The sequence below is a fragment of the Psammomys obesus genome, unplaced genomic scaffold, assembly GCF_907164565.1.
Source record: "Psammomys obesus unplaced genomic scaffold, mPsaObe1.curated_primary_1811, whole genome shotgun sequence".
NCBI classification, from domain to species: domain Eukaryota; kingdom Metazoa; phylum Chordata; class Mammalia; order Rodentia; family Muridae; genus Psammomys; species Psammomys obesus.
This window is the reverse complement of record NW_026585895.1, coordinates 32,832,223-32,845,430: the sequence shown is the minus strand read 5'-3', so window position 1 is coordinate 32,845,430 and position 13,208 is coordinate 32,832,223. Positions and strand designations below refer to the sequence as shown.

At 42.8% G+C, this 13,208-nt stretch overlaps 1 protein-coding gene across 2 annotated transcripts in view; it reads left to right on the top strand.

Annotated features, from left to right (window-relative positions):
- The window catches only part of Lypd6b (LY6/PLAUR domain containing 6B), a 161,375-nt gene that overhangs the window by 137,629 nt on the left and 10,538 nt on the right, over nucleotides 1-13,208 (top strand). Inside the window, exons 1-2 of one of the 2 annotated variants that reach the window (XM_055600487.1) lie at nucleotides 12,166-12,219; nucleotides 12,370-12,521. In XM_055600487.1, the coding sequence (XP_055456462.1) occupies nucleotides 12,170-12,219; nucleotides 12,370-12,521 (202 nt within the window). In that variant the 5' untranslated portion in view covers nucleotides 12,166-12,169. Of the gene's footprint in view, nucleotides 1-12,165; nucleotides 12,220-12,369; nucleotides 12,522-13,208 lie in introns of those variants that run through there. The other variant, XM_055600489.1, reaches the window with a different exon arrangement.

The window sequence follows — 13,208 nt, the reverse complement described above, 5'->3', positions numbered from 1 at the left end:
CCCCCCCCCCCCCCCCCCCCCGTGTCTGCCTCTTTGGGGCTGCTTGGTTGTCTTTGCTTCTTCAGGGCAGCTTGGCTTGTCTGAGTAATTCTCCAGCAGACTGTTTCTCACTCCTAGAGAATCTGATCCATTTCAGGGACTTTCCAAATCTATTCTAAGTTGTTTACTTTTTGTCTTCAGGAACTTCCTTGGGAGATGGAATGTTTCAGTCCACGAACACCTCTAGTTTTCAGAGGTTTTAAATCCTGCTTTTACATATGCTCAGATAGTCATACATTTTTGAGAATTGAAAACATAAGTATTGAGTTTGAGTCCTACCTTGTCAGCTTCTGAGCAACAGTACCAATATTGGCCAGTGTGATAAACCATTGTGGAGCAATAATTCTCGACATTTAGCTTTCTAAGTGACTTGGTAAATTGCCAGGATGACAGCATTTTTAATTTTAATTTTTGTTTAATTCCCTAAACTGTGCAAAATGCATATGTAAAATCTATGTTTTACTGATAGGGAAACTGAGTCTCAAAGCAATTGAGTGAGAGGTAATAGAAGTGACAGGATTTCTGGTGCCTCCAAAGGCCAATTTTTCCCCATTATACCAGGCAGCATCTTCAGCTGACTTCACCCTGTGGGCCTCTGAACCACATTACCAGCCATTAAATATCGTTTCTCATGTTGCAATTAAAATGCTATTTAACTGCACATAATTTTTCAGTTTCCTCTGGGAATGCAAAATTATGCACACATATATCTTTATATATGTACATTTCCTTCTGCTCCGAGTATAATAGTGACGATTTACAGTGCAAGTGACACACTGTAACTTTGCTATGTATGCAAGATACAGATTTTTTTTCCTTAGAACCGCTTTTATAAGCTTGTCAGCTTCCAGAGAGTTCGTTGAATAATCTGTTTCTGGGTTTTGTGACTATGCAAAAGTCAGCACAATATTCTTTTGCCAGAGCATGCAGTTTATTGGTGTCTTTAAAATGCCCTCCCATTTTACAATATCTACAGACTTGTTCCTTCTTGTACCGTATATTTTTAGGTAGAGAACTAAGAGTGAAATTGAGTTGGTAGGGCGTTCATAAAATAATGGCCAGTGACATAAAACCCCTGTAGAGTGAAAACCAACCAAACAAAAGCCCAAGTCAGTGTGTAGTAGCAGTTGGGCACCTTCCATTCTCCCCATGGACAACTGTGGGTGCTGTAAACAGTGTGACATTATTGATTCATCAGTTACTTTTTTTTTTGTCACTTGACAAAAGCCAGGATCATCTGGGAAACAAGAACAAACCTCAACAGAAAAACAAACAAACAAAAACCAAAAACATATGCCAGCATCAGGTTAACTTGTGGAGCATTTTCTGGATTAATAATTGATGTGGGAGGCCTTCGCCCACTGGTGCCAGGCCTGGGCAGGTGGTCCTGGGTGGTAAGAGATAAAAGTCTGAACAAGCCATGAGGAACAAGTCAGTAAGCAGCGTTCCTCTACTTCAGTTCCTGCCTCTGGGTTCCTGCCTCACTTGAGTTCCTACCTTGCTTCCCTCAATGGTGGACTGTCTGTCACCTGTAGTAAGTGTAAGATATAATAAACCCTTTCCTCCCCGACTTGTTTATATTTATGGTGCTCATCACAGCAACAGAAAAGTAAACTAGGATAATTGGTAATCTAGTCTCTTAAACAGAGTTGTATGCTTACACATCCTGGCTTAGTCAATCAAGTCATCCCATAGTATACACATCTGCATTAATACACACACATACTTTTGGGTGTCTATACACACACAGAGAGACACCAATATGTGTTCAAATGAACTCATTACCTATGATTTCTGCTTTGGTACATTCTATGATGTTATAATACGTTCAGAAAAATTAAAATAAAGCCATGTGCATAAACGCATTCCTTTTATGCTCATTTTCATGTCATTTGGGACAAAGCAAAGACTGTTCTACCTTACACCTTACACGTGGTATGACTGAAAATGCTTACTTAACCCATTCATGGTAACGCACTCTGCTCCACTCAAAAAACATAGAGTAATGGCTCGTTAGCCAGCTGTCAGGCATTTCAGTTTGGGTTTCTATTAAGAGAGCTTTGGTTGGTTATTAAAGAAAATGAGTCAGTAAAGTAAGCACAGGTTTGGACCATAGAGGCAGTTTGTATCCACACAGATCTGCAGGAAAAGCTGCTTGCTTACAGCACTACAATGACAGGTGTGCCTGCAACCTCTTGACCAGTTAGGTCTTCCCCTCAAGTTTAAAGGGTGTGCCTCTTCCAAGAGAAGGGAAAAACTCTTGTATTTGTCTACCTGAGAGCAAAGGAATGTCAGAAGAATTACCTTTTTGTATTATGCCTTTGGCCTTTCCTCCACCCTTTTTTTGTTTAAAAAAAAAGATGTAGGCACAGTCTCATTATGTAGCCCTGGCTGGCCTGGAACTCATTAGCAGGCTGGCCTTGAACTTGGAGAAACTCAGCTGTGTCTGAGTCACCAAGTGATGAGATTAAAAGGAACCACCACACTGGAATGCTGGCGATTTTGTTAAGGAACGGTCAAATGACAGCTGCATCCGGAGCTCATCAAATCAAATCTTAGGCATGACTGATATGTCAACCAGCACCCTCTGCTAGGGTAACTCATGGGGCAGATTATTTAAGCATTGGAAAAGGCTACCTTTTCTGACAGAGAGATGAGGTATGTGTTCTTCTGTGTCTCCCTTGGTTCCTAAGAAGTATAGAGCAAAGGGCAATACAGCAGAGAAAGAATGTTGTCTAAGGAAGAAACACTTCACTTCTGGGCTCTTTTATACCCTATCACCCATTGCAGGTTTTAATTCAGTGTGTAAAGAGCTTTAATATGTAAGTGACTTGGCATGAGCTTCTGAAAAAGAGGCAGGTGGATCTCCGAGTTTGAGGCCAGCCTGGTCTACAGAGTGAGTTCCAGGATAGCTAGGGCCATACACAATGAAACCATGTCTTGGGGGGAAAAAAAAGTCATTTATGGAAGCAACCTGCTAAGAACTGTTCCCAATTTGTGAAGGAAATTTTCAAATTTAGTCTACACATTTGTAATAGATTCTGCTATAGATTGGATCTTATATGCTCTTCAATGGTCTGTGTAAAGGTCTTGATGCCCTGATCACTGTTGTTAGGAGGGGGTGTAAGGTAAGTCGTAGCTGGGTGTGGTGGTGTACACCTTTAGTCCCAGCACTCTGGAGGCAAAGGCAGGTGGATCCCAGTGAGTCTGAGGCCAGCTGGGCCTACATAGAGAACTCCAGGCCAGCCAGAGTAACTGTCTCAGAACAAACAAACAGAACAAAGAAAGAGAAAAGAGAAAGCAAAGAAAGAGAAAGAAGAGGTGGGTAGGACCTATTGGAAGGTTTTCAGGCCATAGGGGGATGCTGTCAAAGAAGACCATGAACTCTAGCTCCTTGTTCTTTCTCCATTCTGCTTTCTGGATGTGAGGTGAGCAATTGAGCTCTGCTCTGCATTCCAACCATATTGTGCTTCACCAGACAACAAGCCAGCTGATCACGGGGTGAAACTTTCATGTGAGCCAAAGTGAACTTAATTTATCTCTAAACTAGTCACTGTGGATGTCTGTTGTACAAAGCTGACTCATGGAGCTCCCTACCAGTAATTTATGTGAGCAAAACTTGGCAAATCAATCAGGATCCTTTAAGGAAACCTCCCTGTTATGATTAGTCAGATAAGCTTTTATTTTTGCTTTTGTTTTATTTTCGTTTTTCAAGAAAGGGTTTCTCTGTGTAGCCCTGTCTGTCCTGGAACTTGTACTATAAACCAGGCTGGCCTTAAACTCACAGAGATCTGTCTGCCTCTGCCTCCCAAGTGCCAAGGTTGAAGGTGTGTGACACCACTGCCCCGGCTCAGATAAGCTTTTAAATCTTGTCCATGTGTTTTGGTTTTTCCATTTTTTTCTCTTTCAGTATCATGAAAGCCTTCTGAAAGGGCATAAAAGTATGTCTTTGACAAGACTGCAGTTGAAAAGATACAACCTTAAAAGCATATTTTAGCCTTTTCTTAAATTCTGTAAAGCAAAGGACACTGTCATCAGAACAAGACGACAGCCTACAGACTGGGAAATAATCTGACAGAGGGCTAATATCCAGAATATATAAATAAATCAAGAAGTTAAACAGCAACAAATCAAGTACTCCAATTAAAAAATGGAGTACAGAGCTAAACAGAGAATTCTCTATAGAGGAATATCAAATAGTAGAGAAACACTTAAAGAAATGTTCAACATCCTTAGCTATCAGGGAAATGCAAATCAAAATGACCCTGAGATCTCACCTTACACCCATCAAAATGGCTAAGATCAAAATCTCAAGTGAGAACACATGCTGGAGAGGATGTGGAGAAAGGCGAACCTTCCTCCATTGCTGGTGGGAATGTAAACTTGTACAACCACTTTGGAAATCAATCTGGTGCTTTCTCAGACAATTGGGAATAGTGCTACCTCAAGATCCAGCTATACCACTCCTAGGCATATATCCAAAAGATGCTCAAGTATACAACAAGGACATTTGCTCAACCATGTTTGTAGCAGCTTTATTTATAATAGGCAGGAGCTGGAAACAACCCAGATGCCCCTCAACTGAGGAATGGGTACAGAAATTGTGGTACATTTACATAGTGGAATACTACTCAGCAATTAAAAACAAGGAAATCATGAAATTTGAAATGGTGGGAACTAGAAAAGAGCATCCTGAGTGAGGTATCCCAGAAGCAGGAAGACACAGATGGTATATACTCACTTTTAAGTGGATACTATATATATAATATAGGATAATCATACTAAAATCTGTACACCTAAAGAAGCTAATCAAGAAGGAGGATTCTGGGTAAGATGATCAATCCTCACTCAGAAATGCTAACAGAATAGACATAGGAAGGGGGAGAAAACAGGGAACAGGACAGGAGCCTACCTTTCAAAGTCCCACAGAGGGACTTTGAAAGACTCTACCCTGCAAGGTATCAAAGCAGGTGCTGAGACTGATATCCAAACTTTGGGCAGAGTGCAAGGAATCTTATGAAAGAAGGGGGAGATAGAAAGACCTGGAAGGCACAGGAGCTCCACAAGGAGAGCAACAGAACAAAAGAATCTGGGCCCAGGGGTCTTGGTTGGTTGATACTCCAACCAAGGACAATGCATGGAGATAACCTAGAACCCCTGCACAGATGTAGCCCATGGCAGCTCAATCTCTAAGTGGGTAACCTAGTAAGGGGAACAGGGACTTTCTTTGACATGAACTCAGGAGCTGGCTCTTTGATCACCTCCCCCTGAGGGGGGAACAGCCTTACCAGGTCACAAAGGAAGACAGTGCAGCCAGTTGTGATGGGACCTGATAGACTAGGGTCAGACAGAAGGGGAGGAACACCTCTTCTATCACTGGACTGGGGGAGGGGCATAGGAGAAGAAGAGGGAGGGTAGGATTGGGAGGGAATGACAGAGGGGGCTACAGCTGGGATACAAAGTGAATAAACTGTAATAAATAAAAATTTGAAACCTACTTTAAAATTAGGAAGTATGTAACTTTCAAACTTATTAGCTTACAGTTACAAACTTATTAACTTACTATTAGATTTAAATTGATTTACATAATAAAATTACTTTAACATTAGTATTTGACTTGGTTACATGCAACAAGGATTATCAGGAATTACGTCTTTGGCATCACAAAATATTCATAAGCTTTATGAAGTGAGGTGTCACTTCCTAAAAGTGAGGTTTTGATCCTGTGTTTGATGAGAATTTTCAATTTGTATTTTTTTGAAGCATTGTAATGAGAATCTAGAATATTACAGGAATGCCATGTTATCATTTATGAGCTTTAGTGCATAACTAGAATTCTTCATTAATATACCTCCCTCAGTATTGTATTTTCTCAGAAGTGAAAAGAGTGTGGGTACAGGTTTTCAGCTTTCCACTTGCTTGTAATAGGAAGAATTTCTGAGTCCTCTTAAGAAATTAGCTCACAGACCTCAACATTGTCCCACTTGTTCCTGCTAAGATGGAATAAGTTTGCACATTTATATCTGTTGATATGATCTTTAGTCTTCTGGTAATGATGTGTATTGGAACGGGAGGAAGGGAGAGGTGGGCAAATTTGGTGCTTAAGATTCTTGATGTTAAACAAAAAGCACTTTATATATTAATAGTTACTCTCAATTTGTACCATAACCTAGGTTATCAGCACAACTCTAAGCCCCCTTTCCTTCCTGCTGATAGGGACATATTTCTTAGCCTGTGATGGTATAATTGGTAAATATAGAGCTGGAATTTTATTCCGGGCCTTTTGGAAGCAATGGCCATGCCATTGTTTTTATTTCCCTCAAAGAAGATTGACAGCCCCGTCTTCAATGGCTCATATTGTCTTTTGGGAACTCGAGGAGGATTTGCTCCTTCTTGTTTACTGTTTTGAAACTGAGCACTCAGCAGAATCTTGCTCTAAGGGTGTGACTTCAAACTATGAACTTTTGGGGTGTGGAGACACAGAAGCCCTCCACATATATTATGTCCCATAGAGAGCAAACCACCAAAAAAAGATAGAAACTGAAGCCCTGGAAACTGGCTCCCAAGCCCAGGCGAGGCTCACCACCGAGCCCTCAGCCCCTCTGCAAGCATGGGTAGAGTATACACCCATGGCATTCTTCCAAAATTTAGTAGGACCCCAAATGTCTCTCTTCGCTACCTTGGTTTCCCAGCCAGAAGCAACCTATACCCCACAGTAGCTGTGGATAGTGACTTTCTCTTCTGGCAAATCTCCCCCTTTCCAGAAGGGGAGTATTTTCATCTACCCCACTCTTTCCCAGCAAAATTTCAGCACCCATTTTGAATTTCCACTTTGCCTTCAGTCCTTTTTACAAGGGAAGCCGAGCTTATTAGCAGTGTCATTAAGGTGGCTGCCTGGCCGAGTAAGTGGTACTTGCAGGGAGGTGCGAATGTGAGTGTTGACGGGCACGTTGGATTTAGAAGGGCTCCTTCCCTTCAATTATCTGTTCATTTATTTCATTAGCACTTGAAGGTACTTTTGTGCTTGCTGACTCAGAGTTTAGGAATTGTGTAAGAAATGCAGTATTGACTGCCCCGCTTTGGTCTCTTGGGTCTCTGTTGGGAGTCCATCATTTAACTGCTTTGGAGGCCCTGCCAGTTTCTTACTGCTCATAGCTTTGTTTTACGTACTGCGGAAGGTGCTCTGTCTAGGTCATAGATGATGATGTTGGTTCTATTCCAGAAGATATTTCCTGAGTGTGTGGGGTGTGCCGAGCATACATCTGAGGAAAATTTAAGAAAAGTAGGTCCTTTTACTGCGTCAAAAGATGCCTGCGATATCCTGCGTCTTGAGGGCCCTCACCAGCTTTGCAGAAGTAGGGACTGCAGGATTAAGAGGACTGAGGCCTGGGAAGTTGTCCCCCTTCTGAACCACACTCCCTCCTGTGAATCAGATCTTTTATTCTGGGCAGGTATGGGCCAGTCTCCGGAGGGGGTTCTTTAACTTACAAATCTGGCTACCTGCCATTCTCTGGATGCCTGGTAGTTGCTTCCTGTATCTCTACAATTATGCCTCAAAGAACTCTCTCTGCTGCTCTCCTGGCACAGGAGCTGTTTGTGTTCTAGAGGAAGTTAATGTATCCTCCAAAGAAGGGACTCAAAACAGGGAAGACTAGCACCGCACACATGGGCTTTCTGCCCAACCCTGTCTCTGGGAAACATGGGCGAAAGCTGTAAGCTCTCTTGGAGAAAGACGTTTAGAGCTTCCATTGAGTGTGAGGGTTGTAGACATATATCCCTTGGTGTAGAGTGGAACTTTTGTTTTAGCATCAGAATAAAAAAAAAAAAAAAACAACAAATCCTCACTGGAAGCCAAACCATTACAGCTATATTCTGAAGCAGTGAGTAGCAGTTTTTCACCATTCTGCGGGTCTCGGTACCATCTGAGCTCCTCCGCCCGGTGAACTATATCTACACACAGTTTTACGAATTACCCTTGGAACCTCATGGCTCACCCCTCATCCTACACGAAGAAGCAGCTCTGGTCTGTGTGGTGGGGACCCACCTCTCCGTGGAACAAAACACAAGCTCTCCTGTAACCTTGCCTGTGCCAGAGACTGCAGTGATTGCCTGCTCAGCAATGTCTCCACAGATGTATTTTACTTCAGAGCCCCTGAGCAGTGATTCTCAATGTACGGCAACTCTGTTTAACTATTTACTTGTTCATTACCCTCATGTCATCTGCTTGTGAAAAACAGAATGGTCGTGGTAACTCAAGCCTGCATACGGAAGAAGATAGAGACAGTCACCGTTGCTCGGGAAACAGTATATGGTAACAGATTATAAAGCCTGCTCAGGAAATAGAAGGCACTTTTATTTAGCCTATTCCTCACTTGACAGGCAAACCTTTTTGGGTTTTGAGAATGTTGCTGGAATAAGGCTTTGCTGTTTTGCTTTGAAGTGGAAATGAAAATATGTTTTGCCTGTGTAGACGCAGTGCTATGGAACCCAGACTCTCTTTGTTTTGCTTATAATTAATAGTCAAATGGTACCATATTAGAAGTTTTTGAGGGGCTGCTATGTCAGTGGCAGTCTCCTGCCTCAGAGCCTTAGTTTTCTGAGTTGCAGAATGCTAATGATCCTGCTTTGGAGCACGGGAAATCTTAAAACAAACAAACAAACAAAAAAAAACAAGACAAAAAACCCAAAAATCTTAGGCTTAGACTTGCTCGTTTCTATTTTTGTGAGTTTGTTTTTGTATTTTTGTGTTGGGGAGGGGGCACATGGATGTGTACACGTTTCCTTGTGCTTATGAAGGTCAGAAGTCAAGGTAGAAAATCTTGCTCGATCACTACCCACCTTCCTTATAATACGGGTTTTCATTGAATCTGGATGTCACTGATTGGCTAGGGTGACTGAGCAGTCAGCCTCAGCGGTCCCCCTGCAGAAATCATAGACGCACAGCACACTGCCCTGCTTGGCTTTTTACACGGGGGCTAGAGATCGCACTCATCAGGCCCTTTACCGACTGGGCCGTTCAGACTCCCCTCAGTAGTCGGAACCCTTCAGAGACCCTTTGGTGGATCTGAATTCCACCACCTCTGCCTTCAACATCACTCACGTCCCCTTTATTCCAGAAGCCACAGACAGGGCTTGGGATTTGGGAATGTTTCTACACTCGCAAAATATTTGTTTCTTTTTCTTTTTTTTTTTTTTTTTTTTCAACTTCTTAGTTTTCCTGGAGCCAAATCTCTATGGTAAGTGTTTGTGCGGTAGACATTACCTAACAGTCACTACCTGTCTATCCTCCAAAACCAGTACACTGCATGTTCCAAGAACACCTCCTGCAGCCCTCTCTAGTGTGTGTGTATGTTTGTGGTCACAGATATGTGAGCGGCGTGTGCATGGATGCTCATGCCTGTGTGTGCCTGCAGAAGCCAGAGAAGAGAACCAGTGACCTACTTCATCACTCTCGTCATTGGCTGTTCAGTGAGAGACCGGGAGCTAGACCGCCAGCCAGCAAGCCCTGTCAATCTTTCTATCTCCACGTACGTGACCCTGGGTTACAGGCACGCACGTGGGGTATAGCTGGTACATTTGCAGTGTACCTGACTTTCTATTTGGCTCAGAACGCAGGCACTCGTGTCTATGTAGCCAGTGCTTTTATCCGCTGAGCCATCTGCCCAGACCTGTTTTCTGAAGTTCCCTCCATGGGATCTAGGTTGGTTTTCTATAGATTGTTTTGGCTTAGCTTGTTTCTTCTGGTCATTAAAATCATCTGCTCATATGTCACTTACTGGGAGCAGTGTGTACACACTGCCATCTGCGACACAGCCCCTCACCCCCCCTACTGATTATCACCTGATTGCTTTGCCTTTAGCACTTATAATTGTTCCAAATTATATACCACCACGTTGCACTGACTCTCCCCTCCGCCATGCAGTTTTTATGAGAGTAAAGGGTATTGCTGGGGAGCCAATAATCACAGCGTATGATCCATAGTGGATGTCACTGATGACACGTGGAATGAATAAGCTTTGATCTCAAAGGAAAGTTACTTTAGGAAAACAAAGAGCCTTTATTTGTAATTTTAAACTGGGAATTTGTTCGGACCAGTATAAGCTTACTAGAATTAGCCAAAATCCAGGCACGTAACTTACTAAAATAGTTCAAATGTTATGTGTGCTTTAGCCAGTTTTATTCCTACAGCTCTACAGGGAAACATTTCTACTCCCATCTCACAGGCACAAAAACTGTGATATAGTGAGGTTAGTAAGCTTAAACCAGGCATCACAAAGAGCTGGATCTAAAAGCGGGCATTGAGCCAATGGTCTCTACCACCCAATAGAAAGCACTCAATGAACATGAGGTCACGGAAAGCTTACTTCAAAACTGCTATTGTTAGGACTGTTCTACAGAGAAGGAATTTGGGCTTGGGACGCTTCAGCAATTTGTCTAAGGGGCCACAGCTGCTTAGCGATGGATGAAAGGAGTATCTAAGTGTGATATGAATCTGACATCCATGATGTTAGGAGTCTTGTTTGTATTACACAAACAATGTGGATTGCTGTTAGAGCATCTTCTTTCTGAGGTTTGAGAGGGAAAGAAGTCACCTCCCCATCATAAAGAGTCTCTCTTGGGATGCTGGGTCCCAGCCTTTGGCTACAGATTCATTGTAGCTTTGGGAAGGACCAATTCAGTGTGTGCATAGGAAACGCAGAATTGTTCTTCAGTATATCTACAGGTTTGATAATGTAGTTGCCTGGCTGTTTCTTCAGAAAGACCGTAAGAATGAAATGTGGAAGCATGACTTCTAAAATTTCTATATTGGTTACTAAAATGAACTAGAAACACAGATTTAATAATTCTGGGTCTATGTTTAGCCCTATTATAGTCTTAGAAATTCCATACCGGTATTCTCTCTTTCACTGATTACATCCTAAGAAACTTGGTTTTGCCTTCATAAAGGTCCTCTGTAAGGAAGGGAGGATGTTGCCACTCCATTTTCTCTGATATTCAGTTCAGTGCCCTTCCTTATATGTTACTTATGTACAAAAACCACAGGAGATTCCGGGACCCACACACTAGTCCCCTGACTTCAAATAAAAGTTACTGTGAGGAACCACACATGTATATGTGGACATCAAACCATTTATTTCTTTGAAAATTTCCCTAAGCCACTAAGACTGGTTGATTCAGCAAGAAGAAAATGAGCCTGAACTCTAGCATTTCCACAGGACTCTTATTATGTGTGTTTATTCACACAAAGCTATGTGATTCTATCTGAGCCTGTATTTGATGCTCACAATTATCCAAAATGTGTAGGTAGTGTGGGTATTATTAAGCCATTTTACAGATGAGGAAATTGAGGTTAATGGAGTTTAAAGAGCTCGCCCAAGGTCAAGAAGCTAATAAACAGCATAGCCAGCACCTGAACCTTTGGACTCCAAGTTGTATGCTGTCATCTGCAGCCCATACTTACCTCTCCCTGGACGGACGGACAATGTGTCAGTGATGAGACTCTACATTTAACTATGCCCATGAGGCTGGCTTCAAAGTGTAGGGGACCTGTGGGTCTTACAGGGGCCCCAAATATCAATCAGGTCCTTTACTCATCACTGAGTGCATGTCTGTCATTCCTTCGAGTTTCAGTCCATTATGAAAACAGGCAATAATGTTTGTGGACCAGAAGAATCACTGTTTCCAGAAGCATCATTGATAGCATTTTTATTGTTTCTTCTGGAGTGTCCTGGCAGTTTGTCCTTGCACCCAGTGTGAAGGGTGCAGGTGGAGCTGGTACCTCGTGTGATGCTTCCTTCTCCTCTCTGCTGGCCTCTTCGAGCTCTAGGATCAGCAGAGATTTTAGCCCAGACTCACTATGGATTTTACTTACCATGGCTCCTCTGCCTTAACTCCCGCCCCAGGATATGATGGAGTTGCAGAATTGATCGAATACCTCTGTTTACTCAGGGAGAAGATTTGAAGAATAAGTGGTTCAGTGACTCCAGGTAAACAAACCAGAGACTAAGGTTGATTAGAAAAACAGACAAACTAAAAACCCACACGATTCAGCACAGCATCAACTAGTTAAGCCCCAGACACAGGAGGAGCCTGGTGGAGCCAGGCCAGTGCCAGAGGCTGGTGTTCCTGGATGGGGAGGGCCAGGTGCCCTGTGGAAAGTCAGCAGGCCAGCAGAAGGCAGTAAGTACTTACCTTTCATCTGAATGATACTTGTGGCACTGACCCTTTCCAACAGGTTGAAAAATCAAGCTTTCCAAGCAGAGGCAAAACACAACTCCTATTGATGTATAAAGAACAAATTTGCTGACCCAGTCTGTGTTTTCATGGCAGATATACCAGTTTGGCCTGCCCAGCCTGGGAGGTCAGGATGCTGCTCCTCTGCCACATTCTAGCTGTGACCATCCTTCAGGTCTTGATCCTCTCAGAGAACTGGGCGTTTGCCAAGAACATCAACTTCTACAATGTGAGGCCCCCTCTTGACCGTAAGTAGGGGCTGTGGTCCTCATTCTGTATTTGTTTGACATCCCCTTTCCATTTACCACACTTTTCTAGAGTGGTTGGTTTTACCTAGAGTGAAAGAGTCAGGCCTAGCCACTGCTGGGTGACGGGAAGCTTCTCTCCTCTTTGGGATTGGTTGGCCTCTTGCTACAGTTTCACAAGGCTTCACTTTTAAGAACACAAATGCAAACAAGCCTCTTGTATGCACTGACTCTAATAATGGCGTAGCAGAGGAAGCTCTGTGATCTTTGTTGATTTCAGAGAAGATTACTGGCTATGGAAAATTTCTGCATAAACGATACACTCATTCTTTCAAATGGCCAGGAGCACTTTTTGAAAATGCATCAGAAAGTTTGAAATTGGGAAGAGAGTGTGACCTGGGTCTTCATTACTGTCGCACACAATTAATGCTGCATAAAAGTTTTGTCACTGACAATAGTCAGAATAATCCAGAGGGTGAGATATGGGATATGTCTTTCTTTTCCTTTCTCCTCCTCTTTAAAAAAAAAAAAATGTTTTCCCAGTGGCTGGTGATACACAACCAGGGAGAGGGCTGTCTTCATTCTAGCCCTACACAAGGTATATGTCATTGCTGTTCTTCACGTTCTTCTTTCCTTTCTTTGCCCTTCCTTCCTTCCTTCCTTCCTTCCTTCCTTCCTTCCTTCCTTCCT